At 35.1% G+C, this 20,777-nt stretch overlaps 1 protein-coding gene across 2 annotated transcripts in view; it reads left to right on the forward strand.

The window, feature by feature from the left end:
* Positions 1 to 20,777, forward strand: part of FAP (fibroblast activation protein alpha) — a 72,924-nt gene that overhangs the window by 12,247 nt on the left and 39,900 nt on the right. Inside the window, exons 3-11 of one of the 2 annotated variants that reach the window (XM_003266174.3) lie at positions 4,673 to 4,771; positions 5,703 to 5,797; positions 6,734 to 6,808; positions 7,620 to 7,672; positions 11,379 to 11,451; positions 12,122 to 12,242; positions 13,154 to 13,308; positions 15,296 to 15,399; positions 17,221 to 17,356. In XM_003266174.3, coding sequence (XP_003266222.1) covers positions 4,673 to 4,771; positions 5,703 to 5,797; positions 6,734 to 6,808; positions 7,620 to 7,672; positions 11,379 to 11,451; positions 12,122 to 12,242; positions 13,154 to 13,308; positions 15,296 to 15,399; positions 17,221 to 17,356 — 911 coding nt within the window. The remainder of the gene's footprint in view (positions 1 to 4,672; positions 4,772 to 5,702; positions 5,798 to 6,733; positions 6,809 to 7,619; positions 7,673 to 11,378; positions 11,452 to 12,121; positions 12,243 to 13,153; positions 13,309 to 15,295; positions 15,400 to 17,220; positions 17,357 to 20,777) is intronic. The other variant, XM_004090877.3, reaches the window with a different exon arrangement.

Genomic DNA, 20,777 nt, shown 5'->3' on the forward strand with positions numbered 1-20,777 from the left:
GGAATATTTTCTGGGTGACTAGAACATTTAGTGTATTTGGTGCTGTGGAGATATATTTTATACTGATTTACACACAGACACACACATACACAAATTCCAAACACTAGAAAATAATGACCCCAATGCTTTTTCCATAATCTCACTTAAGCCTAGTCTGGGGCAGAATCAATCCCCTTGCCTTTTGTCCACTTTTCCAGGTGTGGGAAAGGGAATATACTTAAAGAAGAGTGCATTTGAAGGCAATGAGCAAGGTCACTGAACAGGTGGACAAACATTAAAGGAGGCCATTTACATTCCTTGGAAGCCATGGTCAACACTCAGTTACCTGGAATCTCTTCTCCATGACATACGGATTGCTCTGCAGGCCAGCCTCACCCACCTACCATGAGTTTGTAGTCAAGGAATGATTCCTATAGGCACAGAAGTGCATTGAGCAAAATAGATTCAGTGAAATCATTAAATTGAGATTCTGAACCTTTGCAGAAGAATCATCGAGGAGGCTGGGTAAAAACTGAAACTACCAGGACCCCACCCTCAGAGATTTGGATTCAGTAGGTTTGAGATAAGTACTAGGAATCTGCTTTTTATATAAGCACACTCCAAGGGGCTCCAAAGACCAAATTTTTATAAATATTTAAATGAAGGCAAAAGAGTCTACATATGAAATTTACAACATGTAATAGAGGGTAGAAGGGGCAGATATATTCTCGGGGGAATTATTCAAAACAAGCGAACACAAAATCTGTCAAGTTGTTTTTTTTTTTTAATTCAGCAAATATTTATTGAGCTCCCATGCTATGTCAAAGACTGTCCTAGCAGCTGAACATATAATAGTGAGAAAAATCAATCACTGTTTCTACTTTTATGGGTGGAGACCTATGTCTTATACAATTCTTTGCGACATAAATATAGAGATGAGAAAAAATTCATGTTCAATAAATTTAGATAAATGTTGAGAAAACAAAAACCCATATATACAAAGAATCAAAGCTTGGATTGAAAATTCTAAGTTATCTTTATGTTTTATTCTTATTCTAACATGTGACTTAATGCACCATCTCAAAGGAGACACATTACTTCACTGTGTTTATGAAAACTGTGTTTATGGTCATGTTTAGCAGGAAGAGAAGAATGCCTAATTTAAATTTCTCTGATTATATTGGGGATGAACTTAATGTACTCAGCCTGAAATCAACATAATTACACTTTCTAAGCCCTGGATACATGACATATGATACGGTTTACAAAGCTAACGTGAGGTTAGGAGTAATCATCCCAGCCCAATCTGTGCCTGAAATCCATTCCCACATACATGTAGCTGGCTCATCTGGATTTGTTATTCATACATCCACTCATCACTTCTTGGGTGATGGTGAGGATTATTCTCATTATGGCAATTAGTAGTACAATTAGTACATGCTTAAAATTGCTTTACAGATTCTTTGAGTCATATGCTACGTTCTCTATATCGATTGTTGGCATTTATAGCTACTATGCACTCATATAAAATTAATTGCTAACTAGGAAGTAATATGAAATATAGTATCAAGTCCAACCTTCTTGGATAAACTAAATTAGAGGTTTAAAGGAATAAATAATTAATTCTTAGAATCTTTTTGAGAAATCTGATAAGATTAATGATATGAAAAGGAAAATGAGTAGGTATTTAAAAAGTAATTTGAAACTGTTGTTTTTTATGTTTTATTTACTCATTGTACAATATTAGTACAAATTGCACTTATGATTTTAATTGTAACAGTTCAGTTATGGAGCCAGGCAATAGACAAAATGTTCAAGTATAACCGATGAACTTCATTAAACTAGAATAAAAGTAAAGCTTAATTGTATATACTAATAGCCTTGTCTGGAACTGTGTTTCTCAAACTGTGGTTTTAGTAGATATTCCGAAGGAAAAATTCCCAGTGGACAAATCTGTTTGGGAAACATTGGTCTAAAATATTTATTTGAAAAATACTGATGAGTCACAATAATGCTGAAAGGTAACATGTATTGACTGCTACCGTGTGCCACACATAGAGCTAGATGTTTTAGTTGAATTATCTAACTTAATTTAGCCTTCTATGAAAATGAAGATTAATTATAGCTATAAATGTCTTATTTAAGCATAATACAAGTAAGGAAAATTATATGCACAGATGCTTAAATAGGAAAAACTATGTCACCAGCCATAACTGAAGCATTATTTATACTTTTTAAAAAATAACTAAGGTTATATTCATTTATTGAATTAATATAAAAAACATTCTTTAAAAAAATTGTTATCTTGGTATTTACAGTAAATGGACTTAATATGTTTTTAAATTTTCCATCTAGATATTCAGGATTGTATAGGCACAAACTAAATGTGTCTCAAATGGAAAATAAGTTCCACTATAAATAGTGTTATAATTTTCCCTTTATTACATTAGAAATGGATTGCAACTTGCTCTTAGGAAAGTTAAAATTGAATTAAATATAATACTTAGCAATTATTTTAATGCTATTGTAGTAAATGGTCTTTTATTCACTGAATGAGAATTACAAAATCAATGGTATGAATTCTACATAATACCATTTCATTAAACAGAAAATATTTCATTACAAATAACTGTGTAGTGTACACAACCTTGTTTTGATGCACAGATAATACAGAAAGATAATTATTTAAAAAATAGAATAACAATTCTATTAAGTATTCAGTGTCTAGTTGCAAAGGGGCTCACCAGCCACTATTCTTACAGCCATGGAATAAGTTGCCGCAAATTAAGGAAAGAAATAAACTCATGGTCCTAATCAAATGCATGGAGCATACATGCATCAATGTAAATCAGTTAAAACAACAGAAGATGTTATTATTCCACTTTATTATTTTGCTCTTACTACATACATAGCAGAACATTAATATAACTACGAGGTTAATAGAGCAGGTTGAGTTTCAGATTTCAAAATCTAGCGTGGTATAGCTGGAAGAGATTGCCAACACCTTCTAGTCCAGTACCTCATAATATGAGTGAGCAAGCCTAGGCACCAGAGATCTACTTACCAAAAACCATGCAGGGAATTCAGAAAAGGCACACATCTCATCCAGCCAGCCACCCAACCAGCCATCCAGCCATCCAGCCATCCAGCCAGCCTTCATTTCATGCATTCATTCGTTCAACAACTATTTATTAGATGCCTGTATGTGCTAGACACTTGGGATGTGCTATGAGAAAAACAAGACATGATTCCTGGCCTTATGGTAACTGATTTGATTATACAGAGGGAGGTGGGAAAACATTAATCAAATAATCACTCAAATATACACATGATTACAAACCAAGACAAGTGTTCTAAAAGCAAGGAACATGCTCTATGGAAATTTGTAAAAGGAAACCTGATCTAAACCAGGGGGTCAGAAAGGGCTTCTCAGAGGAAGTATATAGCTTTTGGATTGAGCATTAAAGGAGAGAGACTAGAAAAGGCTGTAGACACCCTACAGAAAGAGTATTTGAGGAAAAGAAAGACTGGCTTGTTAGTGTCCAGAAAGTAATGAGAGAGGAGCAAGAAGAGCTGGCAGGGTAGACTGCCCCACACCAGCCAGTGTCTGTAGTCCATCCAGATCATCATTTGTGGTCCTTACTGGAAGAGTCATGGAGGGCTACGAGTTTTATAGCAGCATAAAGTTACAGCTCCCATCTTTGACAGTTTTGTTTTCACCTGGGCAAATACCAGATTCATAAATGGCATTCAAGGTATAGGATCTTCCTATCAGTTTTAGTGGCCTGTGGAAGGGTAAGGTGGGAGAGATGGAGAAGGGCAATATGGATAAAAAAGGGCACTGGGCTTTGGTTGCCTTATTATCTGCCTGGTGTATCTGACTGCTTCAGGGCTCTGTAATGAATGTTTGTTCTGAGAATAAGATCATGTTTGAAAAACACAATGGTTTTGAAGTATTCAAATATAGATTGAATTTGTTTGTGGTTTGTGAGCTACATTAGATTAGTTTTTCTACAGAAAACCCTCTACTCTTGGGATTTCTAAGATATTTTATATAGATCAAGGGGTTTTCTTTTCTTTTGGTCTACTTTCTTTTTATAAAAATCCATAGTCAGTATGAGAACATTACCTAAATTCATGTCTCCCTTGAGATTTCTGAAGGTAAGCGTTCTGGCCGATCTCATTTGACCAACTGGGATGCTAAAATACACCATTGACAAATCAGTTGAAATCTGAACCAAACCTATGTGAGGAAATACAGTGAACAGCACAAGAGACTGGGATTTTAGCCAAACCTACATGGTCTGTAATCCCAGCTCTGCAAGGACTAGAGTTGTTGGAACCTCATCTCATCTTCCGTCTGGAAAACCTTGACAACTCTTCACTGCCTGAAGAATCATGCCCCAGCTGCTCTGCATGGCCTTCCTCTGTAATCTTCATCTTCCTCTACAGTTTCCAGCCAGTTTTCCCTTCCAGGCAGTGAAACTACCTCCCTAATTCTTAATTACCCTATCTACAAAAAAGGAGACACTACAATTGATAATAATAGTTATGATGATAGGAGTTCAACAACCACTTAGCAAATAGCAGATCTTATTATTATATAAGAAAGAACAGATGAAGGCCAGGCTTAGAATTTATTTGAGCTGTTAACCTTCTTTTTAATAAGGATGTGTTTGCTCTTCCCCCAAAGTTCATAACTCTGAAGAAAATACAATGAGAGCACTCACACTGAAGGATATTTTAAATGGAACATTTTCTTATAAAACATTTTTTCCAAACTGGATTTCAGGTAAGTGCATTATTTATCTTTTAGGGGTTTTTATGTATTTTGTTTGGTTTTTATTTTAGTGCTAATGCATCTCTAGAGTAACTGAAGCCGTATCAGCTGAAATGTACAAAAAGAACAATTATGTGAATGATTCAAGTGCTCAAAAAGCGCTTTTGACAAAACCATTCATACTGGATTTGCCCCATAGTAATGAGGCCAATAGGGTTTTAAATAGAAAAGGAAAAGTTGAAAATGCATTGTTGAAATAATTTGAATGTCTGTAATCACTTTTGAGAATGGTAGGTATATTCCTAATTAGGAGAAGTCACAAAAATTTTACCAAAAGAGAAATTCCATTATTAATCTGGATAATCTGGAAAACAGACAAATCTCAATCTGACAATGAACCCTTTAAGGGTCATGAAATTCGTATTTTCATACAGCTTTTCAAAATAGGATGTTATAAAGCAAATCTAATCAAATAAATAGTGAGATCAACTAAATAGTCTGTGACATTTTAGTTGAGTATCTTAAGTGTCACTGGACAAAATGGAATTTTTTAATTTTTTCTCTTTAGAAAATAAAATTAATACAGTGAGTTTTAAGTTGAACCAAACACAACCTAAATGTAATTTATTACTGCAAAAGAAATATACATTTCAAACTAGGTTATCCCCTTTGTAACCCAGAGAAAACAAAATTGTGTTCCTAAGCACCCTGAATCGGCTAAAATAGGGCTGCTGTTTGCAAATGTGGCATCTTCGTGTGAAGTAGAACAAAGCATTCTACCTTCTTCCTCTACCACCAACTTACTATTTTACACATCACAGAGCAATACTGTACAGAGAGGAAAAACAAAGTAGGTCTGTGAAATAGGAGAGGTTTCTTTTGTTAGGAACGTATTTCATGTTAAGAGAGATCATTTAAATTTTGTTTTCTTTCTTGTTTAAAGGACAAGAATATCTTCATCAATCTGCAGATAACAATATAGTACTTTATAATATTGAAGCAGGAAAATCATATACCATTTTGAGTAATAGAACCATGGTATGTATCCAACATAATCTTCCCCGTCAGAAACCTTTGCCCACTCTTCATTGACCAAGAAACAGAGTTCAAAGTCTTAGCACCTGATCTGGACGCAACTTGCCTTCCCAGCTCCATACTCCACTAGAGTCTTCCCGTTCTGTCTGCTAGTCCCATTAGACTACTGTCTTTGACTTCTTCTAATCACCTAGCATCTTTCCTCCTCTTTGAATATAGTATAGCATAAGATAGGAGTTAAGAACTCAGTCCTTAGTGTCAGGCCAATTGAGGTTCAAATCCTGGCTCAGTCCCTTGCTAGTTGTGAAACCTTAGGTAAGGGGTTTCACTACACCAATCTTACTATGCCTCAGTGTTTTCCTTGGTAAAGTGGGAATAATAACACCTCTTTTGGTTAATAAAATAATTAAATGAAATAACATTTGCAAGTGCTTAGGGCAGTGCCTAACACAGAGTAAGTGCTTAATAAGTGGTAGCTATAAAGTATAGGCACTTAACTGTTCTGTCCCCTGGGCTCCCAGTCCGCCAGCTTTCTCCACCCTGAAAAACCTACTAATCTTTTAAAACCAAGTTTAGATAATACTCTCTTTGCAATCAATAATCTTCTCATTTGAATTTAATTATTTCTTTCTTAATAATTTTGCAATGCTATATTGAATCTCTTTTATAGAACATTGTAATTTGTAGTATGTTACTCCTTAACAAGTTTATAAGTTTCTTGAAATCACAAAGTATATACCATCTCTTGCATCCTTCTCCCATAGTATCTAGTAAATTTCTTTGAATTATAGTTAAGTTACACAAATTATTTTTTTCAATTGCATTGAAAGTCTATGTATGTAGGAGTATGTTAATAATATAATATTCTTTTAAAACTACAAATTTACATGGCTGTTTGTTATCTTTTCTGTATTCTAATCAACCTCTTCATAATTTCAGAAAAGTGTGAATGCTTCAAATTACGGCTTATCACCTGATCGGCAATTTGTATACCTAGAAAGTGATTATTCAAAGGTATCAACTATTTAATTTGGTTATATCCAATTATATCTCCTACTAATCCACGAGGTGGTTTAAAAAAGTGAGAGAAAGCAAGAGTCTGTCTTTATCTCTAAATATTCAGGCCCTGGTCACCAATAATCTTCAGCAAGACATGTTTCAATCTTATGGAGCTTGTTTGTTTTAAGTGTGAAAGCGCTTTAAGAAACAGAGTCCAAAATAATACTTGCATCATTCATTAACAACAGCATAGACATACTTAACAAGAAAACGAAGAGCTTTGTTCAAGAAGAATTATAAGCTAAATATTCTTATTCATTTTTTTCAGTTATTATTTTTAAGACTATACTCAAAGAAAGGCAAGCAATTTGCAGCAAAAAATACATGTTGAATGAAATTCTCTTTACCCAATTTTAAAGGGTACAATTAGAATGAATTATCCAGGTGCAGGGTAATCCTTATAGGCTGTGGAAATCATTGTGGTTTTACTTCAATACAGGTAAAACATGAAGGGAACATTTCTGGGATAGAGTATGCAAAGATAAGCTTTTTATGTTAGGAAATTTCTTTGGGTATGCTTTTTATGGAGTGAGGGTTGAATCACTGCTGAGATTAGTTCTGGAACTTGCACAAACGGCACAAAAGTCCACAGTAAGACTCTTTAAATGAAGACTCATTTGGAATTGAAACATATTCTTCCTAGTGCCTTGTGAAAGTAGTCCTTTTATAATTTTGAACTTTGAATTGGATGATATATGATTATACATTATTGATACAAGCTTTTTAACAATTGCAATTTGTTTTTTGTCTTTCTTCTTTCTGACAGCTTTGGAGATATTCTTACACAGCAACATATTACATCTATGACCTTAGCAATGGGTAAATCACCTCTGTTTATTAATACGACTTAAATCTAATATCTAGAATGATTTCATTCCAAACTATGATTTGGGGTTAAGAAGACTTTATCTTCTTACTGATCTTTGTTTCTTACTTTTTGGTAATACAGTATATATGTACCCATAAAGCTTACAAAATTCAAGAAAATACTTATATGGGATACCCACCTCTTTATTTGACTAATATTTTGTATTTTTATTTGCAATATAGTTTTGGATTTTCTATTTTTGAAGATCAAATTAAACTTGTGCTATTTGTGGAAAAAACATATATAGGAAAGCACAAAAGCATCCTTGGGAATGAGACACTATTTTTAGGAGAGCAGCTATTTCACTGATGGGAGGAGGAAGGGAGGGAGACAGGTGCAGCATTAGTTGTGTCTGAATACGTACTCCATTAATTGTTTTAAAATTAATTATTACAAAAATGACAAAATGTTAAAATTATTTTTAAAACAGAAAAATATTTGACATGTAAAATACTAAATGTTCTTTTGAAGTTTGTTGGTAGATAAATTGTTAGACAAGTACCATTTTCCATATATATATAATATATATATATATACTGTTTGAAACATTTACCATTTAAAAGAAAAAATTAAATGAATGTGCAGATAGGCGAAGGATTGACGAAGAGAATTTCTGGCAGCAAGAAGAATATGTAAAGGCCTAAAAGGGGGAGGGAGAGCATTGTGCATTTGGGAAATGCAAAGTAGGTCAATTTGTTTGAAATTGAGGGAGGGGCCCACTGACTAGTGGGAGGTGGTGTAAGGTTGGGGAACAGCCAAGGCCAGGAAGCATAGGCCAAACAATAATGAGGAAATCATTAAAATGAGTTTAGATCTTTCTTTCTGATGACAATAAGGATTCATTCAAGGGTTTTAAATGGAAAATGACATGATCAGATTTGCACTTTAGAAAAATCACCCTGGCTAAGTGTGGACAATGAATTGCCTTAGCTACTCATCTTAATGTGATATCTTCTTTGCTGTTATATAAAAGGGGAAATAATTATATGGCTTGAAGAGGTATTGAAAAAAAATCTTCTGGTCTATTTCCCCTTTTGTCTAGCAAGAGCACAAAAATTTTTTAAAAAATTATCTAACTATTTCTTTCAAATGTTCAGAAAAGAATTACTCTGATATACTTAAACTGTCAAATTAAGAAATAGGAACTGCTTCTGAAAGTAAAATCTAAAATCCATCGAATGCATTCTGAGTCCTTCTTGTCTCCGAATCCATATCATCACCAAATTTAAGAAATATTTATTGAGCCCCTTCTATGTGAAACACATATAACAATGAGATGCAAATGAGCTTGGGGCGCCAGCTCTACTCTTAAGAAGTGTTTCGATTAGTGAGTGGGGAATCTTAGTCTTTCAGTCCAATTTCTCAAGGCTCTCATCATGTCTTTGTTTTTCTTTTAATCATTTTGAAATTCTTTTGTGAGGCTCGCCAAATTGAACAGCATTCAAAAAGATGATAATCCTAATATTTTAACCATGGATTATATAAACTTTATGGCCTAAAATCTCATTAAATATTTAGATTCTCTGCAGTGAATTTAATCAAACCACTGGTTTTGTTTGTTTCTTTGTTTTTGGCACAACTATCTAGCATTTCAGATTTTTGGGTGGGGGGTGGTGGTCAGGTAAATACAGCATAATTTAGGAAGTGAAGGATGGATGGCAAACTTGTTTGAGATTCTAGGCATCGCTGAATACAACTAGTTGCAAGTCTTTTATATGCCTTTGAAGACTCTATAAAAATCTAGCATAGAGAAAACAAGACAGTACTGGTTTCAAGCTAGGTAGGCAAAACTGAGGAGATGAACGCCTTTGTAAAGCATCCTCCCTCGCCTTTTCTCATACCTTTAGTGACTCAGAAAACAGAAAATGGCAGCTGTGAAGGCTTGAGACATGCGCTGAGATTTTTAGCTTAGTGCTGCCTGTGTGATTGCATAGATAATTCCACTGTATGTAGAAAACTGAGACAATGTTACAGTATCAAAGGTAACATGAGCACTAGCTTGAGAACAAATTGTGAACCAGGTGAAGAATGTCTTCTTTTTCTTTTTTTTTCTTTTTTTTGAGACAGGGTCTTGTTCTGTCGCCCAAGCTGGAGTGCAGTGGTGTGATCTCGGCTCACTGCAACCTCCTTCTCCCGGGTTTAAGCAATTCTCCTGCCTCAGCCTCCTAAGTAGCTGGGATTACAGGCTTGTGCCACCACTGCTAATTTTTGTGTTTTTGTAGGGACGGGGTTTCTCCATATTGGCCAGGCTGGTCTCGAACTCCTGGCCTCAAGTAATCCGCCGCCCAAAGTGCTTGGATTACTGGCGTGAGCGAGCAGGCCGGGCCTGGGTCAATCTTTTAACTGGGATCTTGCATCCTTTTCAACATATTCCCGATCACCCAGGGGCCTTGTGCTCATGTACTGCCCTCTGGCGGCCAGGACTCTCATTGCAGCACCAATGGTCACTTTCCATGGGAATCACTGTCCCCACTCAAAACTATGCCATGTTCCCTTGTTACTTGCTAGGTCTCATACAGGCACCTAAAAAGTTACATCAAGGCAGTGTGTGTTACGTATCTTCACAATTGTCCAAATACTAAAAGAATGGGAAAGGCAGAAATGTCAGGCACATGTTAGGTCCAGGTTGGAGAGCTTGTTTTGGAGGGGTTGGGCAGGAGTCTTTTTTGAGGCTCTTCAAATTGTGCTTGGGCGGCAGATCTTGCTTTGCTTTCCTACGAAGGCAGTCTTGATGAAACTGTTAATACAATCTTCAAGATGACAAAAGTCAAAAAGTAAGCATGACATCCTACGACTCTGTAACACTTATAAAAGTCTGAATGCATTCTTGCTGAAGAACTACAAAAGCTCCACAATGCAAGTCACTTGAGTGCTTGCAGAGTGACTCTAAGCATCAAAGTGAGAGTTTTGGCCAATAGACTATTTGAAATTTCCCCATGGGTGGAGGACTTTACAAGCTTAAGGCATACTGCCCAGTATACAATCCGTTTTTCAGTTTAGCTTGAGATCAGATGTTCCTTTCCTTTTCTGATTTCAAGTCAGATCCCTGGGGAGATTGTCAAATGGCATCTTATTTTCAAAAATTTGAAATGCATATGCATTCACAGAGATGGGGGTTGTGAATGAGAATGTAGAAGAGCACATACTAAACTTCAGCACAATTATAGAATTTCAGAGCTGGAAGGCACTTCAGTGACCATTTCAGTCTAGTGTGTGCAAATTTTACAATCCCAGGGGTTAAAAGCACTTGAGTTTAATTCAAGGTCTGCCAAGAACTAGCAATGTGGTCTTAAAAAGTTCTATCAGCTCTATAAACCTCATATTTACTTTCTATAAAATGAGAGGATTGTATTAGATAATTTCTAGAGATCTTCTCCACTTTGACAGTCTGTAAGTATTGAATCCATTCACCTCACTCTAAAGGTCAGAAAACTGACACCCAGAAAAGTTAAGTGACTTTTAAGTAACTACTGGAAGAACAGCAATGAACACCTATGTCTCCAGTTCTTCATTCCTGGATTCTTTTCATTAGGTTTGTAGGTGCAGAGGGAATGATCCTTAATTTTCACTGTTTGTTTATTTTTCTGTTTATACAAATTATTTTTTTTTGCATTAAACAGCAAGGTTTGTTGTTTTTCTTTCTTTCTTTCCTTCTAGAGAATTTGTAAGAGGAAATGAGCTTCCTCGTCCAATTCAGTATTTATGCTGGTCGCCTGTTGGGAGTAAATTAGTAAGTGTTTAAATTTTTGAAGTGTTTAATCATGTAAATAAAAGAGGAGCCATTTGATTTTGGCCTTTGTTAAATTTCCCTGCCTGAAAGAAAAAAAAAATACATTCATGACTATTTTAGTGGTTAAAAACGGGAAGAGTTTTGATAAATTGAAACCCATCTGAGAATTCCGCAAAATCTCAAGCTCATGGATAGACTTCTTTAAATATAGCAGTCAAAAACTTTATCCTTATACTCAGCCAGAATGCGTTGTGCCAGAAAGCTCAGGAAAAATATGGTTTTCACAAGTTTCCCAGACTAGCTTCAGACAACATGAAATTTGGTCCAAGCTCTTATTTAAGGACTCTAAATAAAGATTAGATCTGGCTAGCTATTAATATTCAGAGATTTATTCAACTTTCTGTCAATATACATAATTATTTATTTGGGGGTAATGAAACAACTAAGAAAATAATAGGCTTTATTTTTTATTTGATTCAGACTTTAAAATTCATAATTGATGTTAATGTGAGTTGGTTGGATTTTTTGACCTATTAAAATGATATTTTAGTTGTGAATCTTTTTTGTATCTTTATTACCACTCTGTTTAAAGGTATTAGAGGACTAATTAAAACAAATATACAGCCTTCATTTACTTTGTTGTGGAATTTCCCCTTACCACCACTTTTAGGCATATGTCTATCAAAACAATATCTATTTGAAACAAAGACCAGGAGATCCACCTTTTCAAATAACATTTAATGGAAGAGAAAATAAAATATTTAATGGAATTCCAGACTGGGTTTATGAAGGTAACCTGTATTCCTTTTCTACTGCTAATGCTTTAGGCTTTTAATTTAAAATAATTTCATATATTTAGTAAGATTTAGATGAGTAGTATCTTATTTCCATGAAGGGTAGCACTGCTGAAAATTGTCTCTAGGTTATCAATAGGGCATACGTATTTTAAAAGAACAAATTCTTGTTGTCAGAAAACTGGTAGAATTGATTCTCATTAACATTACTATGAAGTGGTAGTAATGATTTATAATCCAAAAAAGTATATGGTCCTCAGGTGCTGCGTTAGTACATTTTCTCATGTTTACTTTTTCTGTAGAAAAAAAAAATTTTTTTTTCAAAACTAAACAACTGTCTATGTTATCTTATGGGAAAATATTTTTACTTTCTGATACTCTGTTGATTTTGTTCTCATTCTAGGTCATGTAGAATTTAGGACTTAACTGGACTTTAAAAAGACTTCTAGTCTCTATCTATCTATGTATCTATCTGTCTATCTATCTAAACTAACTCTGTTTTTGTTTTTTTTTAATTCTTAGGAGGGAAATGTAACATTCAATGTTTATGTCACTCTCTAGTACGATTACAGTTCTTTCTGTTTTGGCTATCTTAGGTGACTAAAAAACCTGAAACTGCCCTGAAAGAAAAAATTAATTATTGCCAACATGTTTATTATTTATTTAAAAAATTACATTTCTGATTAATGTCATTTTCTAACAAGGCTAATTCATGTTTGATATAGAGTGAAAGGTTAAACTATTCCTCTTAACTCAGATTATGTAATTTTTTAATAACCAAAGTATGACATATGTTACTTCCACATTAAATAAATTATTTCAGTTGATAAATAGCTATTTACAAGTATTTACAATGATTTTAAGAGTAAGATGTAATTATAGTTAATATCCTAGTACTTATTTTTCAGAGGAAATGCTTGCTACAAAATACGCTCTCTGGTGGTCTCCTAATGGAAAATTTTTGGCATATGCGGAATTTAATGATACAGATATACCAGTTATTGCCTATTCCTATTATGGCGATGAACAATATCCTAGAACAATAAATATCCCATACCCAAAGGTATGTTGAATACTTTCAGCAGATACTTTCATTTTCCTGGTATCAAAATGAGCAATGATTTACCATGAGTGAAGGTGGGATCAACAAGTTTGGAGAGCTTCTTATCCTTGTGCATTGTAAGGCAAACATTGTACTGTGCTCTATTATTTATGTGGACATCTGTCGCTTTGGACATCTGGTTGTGCTGGATGAAGTAGTCTGCAAAATCTACTGCAGAATCTTTGAAAAACATATGGTCTCGATCATGGAGGAAAAACAAGCTTAACTTAATTTTAATTTTTTTCATATTTCATGCTCCAAATTCAGGGTAAAGTTCTGTTTTGCAATTCTCTCTTGAATTCTCATGTAAATGCAAACCAGAATAAGAAATACAAATGCTGAATTTGATGTTCCTGTCAGGTAGAAGCAGGCGTGGTTATGGTCTTTTCTGGATATACAAGATAGGTTAAATTTGTAAGTCTCAATTTGTCCCTTGAAGGAATTAGACATGGTGTGAGCCCATAGTGTTTGGATATTTAACATTGTAGAGTTGTTATACATTCTTTTTATTCAGTCTCACGTCTGCAGGGAGGAGACCTGAGTGTGCAGTAGGAGAATGGTCAGGTCTCAGTGAAGAAGCATTATATCCTAATTTCAATGTAAAAATGATATCAGAAAAAATGGACTCAAAGTACAAATTCACCTCTTGCACAAGGAATTGGATGAGATTTTAAAATTCACTTTGTTCTTTGGATCCTATTACTTTTACTTGCCAAGGGGAACATTGTCATGGCTGGACACAGTGGGTCCCTGGGTGACAAAGATGGTTGGATGTGGCATACACACAAGTGAATTCTAAGCAAGCCAAAGTGGCCATAGAGAAAGAAATAGAATTGCAGACAGTGTAATATTTATGTTAAAAGTCTAAAAGCTGTGTAAAAACTCTAAAAGCTGGAGATGTTTGGGAGAGGCCTCACATTTTGGGGGAGCCCAAGATGTAAAAGAACTCAGATCTTTGGGAGGACCTATGGGAGTAGGAAGAGATGGGGAACCCAGAACTGAAGAGTGACTGACACTGATTGGGAAGTTGGGACCCACATTCTCATATTTCCTTGCGGCTTAAAGTTGCTAAAACATCTGGCGTTAGGTGGAGATGTGGGAACATTCCAAAAAACTAAGGGAGTCTCTGATAAACTTGGGAGTGAAACAGGGAGGTCCTAAGAGACGTTGAACAGTTCTTTGGATGAATTCAAACAGCACTGAGTCATTACATACTGTGCACCTACATTTCATGAATTTAAATTTTATTACAACTCCAAGATTCTCTCTTTCTACAGCAAAATAACAGAGGAACTCTAAGAAACTGTCTAGGTATGAGCTATACTGTCATGTAAATTTTAAGCATACAGTAGTATAGAAAGCACAAAACAAGAAAAGTATCTCATGGATACTTCATTTGGAGGTGAAATTTCCTTAACCTTTTGGAGATGGTGGCAGTAATAATACAAGCAGGTAGGAGATTGAGCATTTGGTGATTGTCCTAGACCAAATCATATGGCTAAAGCAAAAAGTGTCTTTCATTTCTTTTTCTTTCCATTCTCCTCTCAAATTAATCACCCTCTGAACTCTCCTTGGTATACAGAGATATGATTATTATTATAATTATCCCAATAATAAAAATGAGAGAGATCTGTCTTGGAAATCAGAAAAGAGAGTATGTTCACAGAACTGCATTTTCATATCCAAAATTATTTTCCCTATAAATTTTAAAGCTCTCTCATTAGGCGGTTAAAACACCTAGTTTCACTCTGGTTGACACAACATTTGTAATTGCCCTGCAGGTAAAATTGAAATGAAATTCCTTGTCATGTTATAAATAGAATGTATTCCACAGTGATATACATAAGATTGTTCGCTTGGAAAAATATGTCTAAATTCCTAAAATTTCTTTAAAATATTTGTGATAATTGGAATTTTATGAGCTTATACATCTCAATTTTTTTGGCAGGCTGGAGCTAAGAATCCTGTTGTTCGGATATTTATTGTCGATACCACTTACCCTGCGTATGTAGGTCCCCAGGAAGTGCCTGTTCCAGCAATGATAGCCTCAAGGTAATTCATCTCAGATCCCTCCCAAGTTTCTATCCTATATTCTAGTGAGTTTACGCTGTGCGTGCTAGAAGCAAAAACAAATACGTAAATAAGAGTTGCACACAAAGCTAAAGACATACAAAATTAAAATTGACAAATAAATTTCCTTAATTGGTTTTTCAAAATTAGCCCTTTTATACATATAAACATAACCTTGGTGATCAGTCTAAGTGAAACTTTCCTCAGCTGTACAGATGTGAACTTGGGACCAACAAGCAGATAGTAAAATTCATGTATGTCCTCACCCTGGCTTCTTTCAAGTTTGGCTGACTTTATCCCAAGCCAGGGTTTGTGGATCTATGTGGATCACATGTGTATGATAAATAAGAGAAGATAAGCTGACCCTCTCCAAAAATCAGCATTTTTCACAATGTAGCAGACTATTCTCATTTATCTGGTTTTAGAATTGTCTAGAGATGAACTGTAGGCAGGCAGGGACGTGAAGGATTCTCACTTCCCCAGCGTGATGCCCTATGTCTGATTGTCTGATTAGTCCAGACTACAGCGACCTTCAGTCAGTCCTCTGTGGTCTTTCTGGTTGAAGTGGCTAAGGGGAAGAGGTGCCCAGGCCCTGCCTGTTGGGCTTTCTTAACACTTCCCAGTGCCTAGCGGGCCAATCTTGGGTCTTCCCCTTCTGCTTCATGAAGAATGGCCAAGCTCAAATGACTGATCACTAATAGGGAAAAGAACCCCATGAGAGGCTTCTACTGGGCCTTGCTGAGTCCACTCTTGTGTAATCAAACATGACTTTACATTTTTGAATTATCTGCTATTCCCCACCCTGATCGAGTTGATGAAAACTTGACTCAATACATCACTTTTTTAAAGTGTCATTTTCCACAGGTGGCAAATGAAATGAGCATAACACAAAGAGTCCAGAGGCTTGTTTGAACAGCTGTAAAATACTAACAACAAAATAGTAGTAGCAAACGTATTCTGAACACTCATCATGTAGCAGACATAGTTCTTAAGCGGTTTAAGCACTCTCAGCCAATCTTACCGCAATCTTTAAAATAGGTAATATTATTATTCTGATTTTATATAAAAATAGAATAGTTAAGTAACTGGCCTAAAGGTATATAACTATTAGGACATAAAGCCAGGATTTGAGCCTGAGGCCCTTTCCAGCTCTGTGATTTCCTTTACAGTGATTTTCCAGAAGTTTGTGATTCATTTTATGTTGATGTTCTCTACCTACTAGTTCATCCTCAGAGTCATGGAATCATTGCTGCCATTCACTGACATCCAGTATGTGCCAAACACTATTTGAGTTATTTTGCATACATCATCTGTGATTTATTCCACAAGCCTGAATTTCAATACCTGACCATAGTCACAGCTAAAACTTAGCTTCCAACATGAATCTGCTGAGAGACAAAGATTATCCTTTTATCACACTTGTCTCTCTCTCAACTAATTATAAGGTGAAAAATGGAGTTTACTTGTGCAAAATGCGAGTTTAATGCTTTTTTTCCCCTCTAGATTGATCAGCAGCTTTGTCATTATGTTTTAAATTCTTTTCTAAAATGTTAAAATCCAGAAACAGGGAGAAAACTCACATATGAAATGATTTCATTAGATAAGAAACTCTCATAGATATTTTTTAAGTAAGTAGAGATATTTAAACTTTCTCTCCAGAGAAAGGAACGTTTTGTCTTCCTTACCTATTAAATAAGTAATGTATAACAATGACATATATCCTTTAGAAAACAAAAATTAAGAAATTATTTGTGTGTGAAGCTGGTTTATGGTTATGACTACCTGTTTCTATTTTATTGGCAGTGATTATTATTTCAGTTGGCTCACGTGGGTTACTGATGAACGAGTATGTTTGCAGTGGCTAAAAAGAGTCCAGAATGTTTCGGTCCTGTCTATATGTGATTTCAGAGAAGACTGGCAGACATGGGATTGTCCAAAGGTAGGGTATATTAAGATCACGGATATGTATTTCTGAAGATCAAGGCACAATAGTGGGGACTCATCCATAGCTAACATTTTATGTTGTAAAGCCAGGATTATTGCATTCAACTTCCAACTGCTTTGCAAAAAAGCACTCAGTATTCATGGGTCCATCATTTTATTAAATAAATAGGATCCCTTTTATTTTCTTGAATGACTTAAACCTTGAAATTGAATAGCCAAAAAGAAAAAATGGGACAACATGACATTGGGAAAATCAGGTATCTGGTTCTCAATTACAATGGTAAACCAGCCTTTTGAGATTATAACATTGGCAGTCCAATAAAAAGCAAAACAATGCAGATGAAACCATAACATGGGTCTACTAGATAAATATATATGTTTTAAACAAAAGAACCAGAGAAGAAATGCAAATGGGGCATGTTCTATTCAATGTTAAAACTTAAAAATGAAAAATTCTAAAGGAAATGGGTATTATCAAAGGAAAGCCAGATACTCTGTTTTGTTTTTTTTTTCTGTTTGTTTTGTTTTGTTTTGAGATGGCGTCTCGCTCTGTCGCCAGGCTGGAGTGCAGTGGCGCTATCTGGACTCACTGCAACCTCCGTCTCCCAGGTTCGAGTGATTCTCCTGCCTCAGTCTCCTGAGTAGCTGGGACTACAGGTGTGCACCACCAGGCCCAGCTAATTTTTTTATTTTTAGTAGACACTGGGTTTCACCATGTTGGCCAGGATGGTCTCAATCTCTTGACCTCGTGATCCGCCCGCCTCAGCCTCCCAAAGTACTGGGATTACAGGCATGAGCCACTGCACCCGGCCCAAATATTTTGATTTTAAAATCAAATGAGAATTACTGAGAATGTGACATAAGATATTAGATCAAATTATTCTGTTATCTGGTTATCTTAGGACAGTACCCGATATGTACTAATTTTGGGCAGAAAAAGCCTTAAAACTAAGCACAGATTTATTGTTGAGTTTTAATTGTTTCTATTACTCAAATGCAAACATAATCTGTTGAATTAATGAGTCAGAAAAACCGCTTAACCAATGTATAAGCTTTAAAATAAGCCTGTTCTTAATTACTCACATTAGAGTCTAAGAGACACAGAATGTTTTCTTTAAATAGGATATTTGATGGGTACATTTCATGAGTCTTCTAATTATGAAGAAATGTTTCATTAAAACAAATATAGAATAATCATATTTTATAAAGTAAAAAGAAAAGCCCAGAACAATCAAAGTAAATCACTAAATTTCATCTAGAAATTAGGACATTATGTTTTGCAAGAAAAAAGTCATATGAGTCTGTTTGGAAATATATCAGGACTATAATAGTCAACATTACTCAGGCTAAAAATATTTTTTTAAATCACTACTGTGTCTGTGAGAGGCTTGACTAATTTTGATGGAATATGCTAGAAGCGTATTTTTATCTTATATATATTTTGATATACAAAGCAGGATGATTTTGGCTTTAATACAGTATCATAGGCAAAGAAAGGATAGACTAATCTTGATTATGCTAGTTAATTAGAAACAATTGGTCTGGTTAGTCAGCTTTGGGTGACTATATCTTTAAACTTCTCAATGAATCTAGGTATTAGGGACTATTGCTTTAATTTTATTAGTTTGAACATAATGAGATTTATAATTTAGACACAATTTTTAGCTCCTAAAACTAGGAATTTTAAAACTGTGATTGCTTTGAAATCTGAAATTCTAATTTATCAAAATCTGAGACAACTTTAATCCAAACTGACAGAACATTTAAGATGCTCATTCAATGAGGTGTGGAAGTCCCTGGAATATAAACTTTAGTTTTACAGCCAGAAAACAGTGCTTAAATTTAGAATATCATGTTTGAATAACCTTAGAATTTCTAAACACCTCTGTTTCAAAATAGTTTGATAAATACATGCAACACATTTTGAGATTTGAGAACAACAGTGTTGAATTTCCCAGAAACCATCCTCATGACTGATGTGTGTGTGTGTGTGTGTGTGTGTGTGTGTGCACACTTTGAAAACAATATTTAAGGTTAAGTGACCCAGCAACATTTTATTCATGCTGAGAGTCATGCCCAAAACAAAGAGGCAAAGGAAACTGGCAACAATGACTTGTGATAAAATTATATTAGTGAGATTTATTAAGAAATTTATAGTTAGGGGAAGAAACATCTTTTATATTATGCTTCCTCCTCTGAAAAGGGAATTAAAATTAATTTTACTTTTATGGCTAAAAATAATAAATCCAAAAATTTCACTATTTTTTCCGAGTCTTATCTTACTTGTTCTCTCTGAGGCATTGGTCTGTCCCTGTAAGAGAAAATCCAGACTGTGTTCTTAAAATTTGTTATTCCCCTGCCTTTTATGACAGTACACCCTCTCATGGTTCTCCTTCTGCTTCATTGACTGTTCTTTTCCTTTCCAGCTCTTCTTCTGACTTCTCTAGAAATCTTATTATTCTCCAAGTTAATGTATTTGCAAGGTAGGCTAACTGCTATAACAACAACAATAAAAACCTCCAATAATTCAGTGGGTTAATACAGTAGAAATTTATTGCACATTCATGTAACCATCCAATAGTGAGTCCAGGTAAGTGGGGTATGGTGAGGGTTGGGGAATGGTGTACTCTGCTTCATATAGTCATTCGGGAACCTAGGTGATGGCATTTCTGCTAACTGGCTTCCAACACTATTCCAAAGTTGGTCAAACCTGAGCATCATCAACATCCAGCTGAGGGATGGAGAATAGAATGAAGGATAATGTAAGAGAGAGGCTTTTGTGGGCTAGGCCTAAAAGTAGCATGAGTTATTTCTGTTCACACACCATTGACTAGAACTTATCAAATAACCACGGTCAACTGAAGGAAGGCTGGGAAATACATTTCCTACCCGTATCCCTAGCAAAAAGAGGAAATGGTCTGCTGATTATCCTGCTGTCTGTCTCAACTCTGTACTTAATCACTTTGGGTAATTTTAATCTATACCAGAGCTTTTTGGTATACTTGCCAATAACTCTCAGACTTATTTCTGAGGATTTGAACTTTTCAATATGTGTGGCTTCATTTTCTCTGTTCCATTCTCACTGCCATGAGCTTGATTAGTCTTTATCATTCTTTTCCCAAACATTACAATAGCCTTCCAGTTGGTCTCTCTGCCTCCTTCCCTCTTACCCACTTCTAGTTTATCCTCTGCATCATGTTCATAATTATATGTTCCAAATTGTGAATTGGAAGACCTTCAAAAGATTTACCAAACAGGAGAAACTGAAACTTCTTAAGGTGCCATAAAGTTTCTCCAAAATCTTGCTCATAAACATGCATTCTCCTTCATCTTCTAACTCTTTCCTGTAGTCACTCTGCACTCAGCCATACTGAACCATCTGTTGGGTGACTAAGCTGGTCTGGTCTCTATGCTAT

This window comes from Nomascus leucogenys, chromosome 17 (genome assembly GCF_006542625.1).
Source record: "Nomascus leucogenys isolate Asia chromosome 17, Asia_NLE_v1, whole genome shotgun sequence".
Taxonomy (NCBI): Eukaryota; Metazoa; Chordata; class Mammalia; order Primates; family Hylobatidae; genus Nomascus; species Nomascus leucogenys.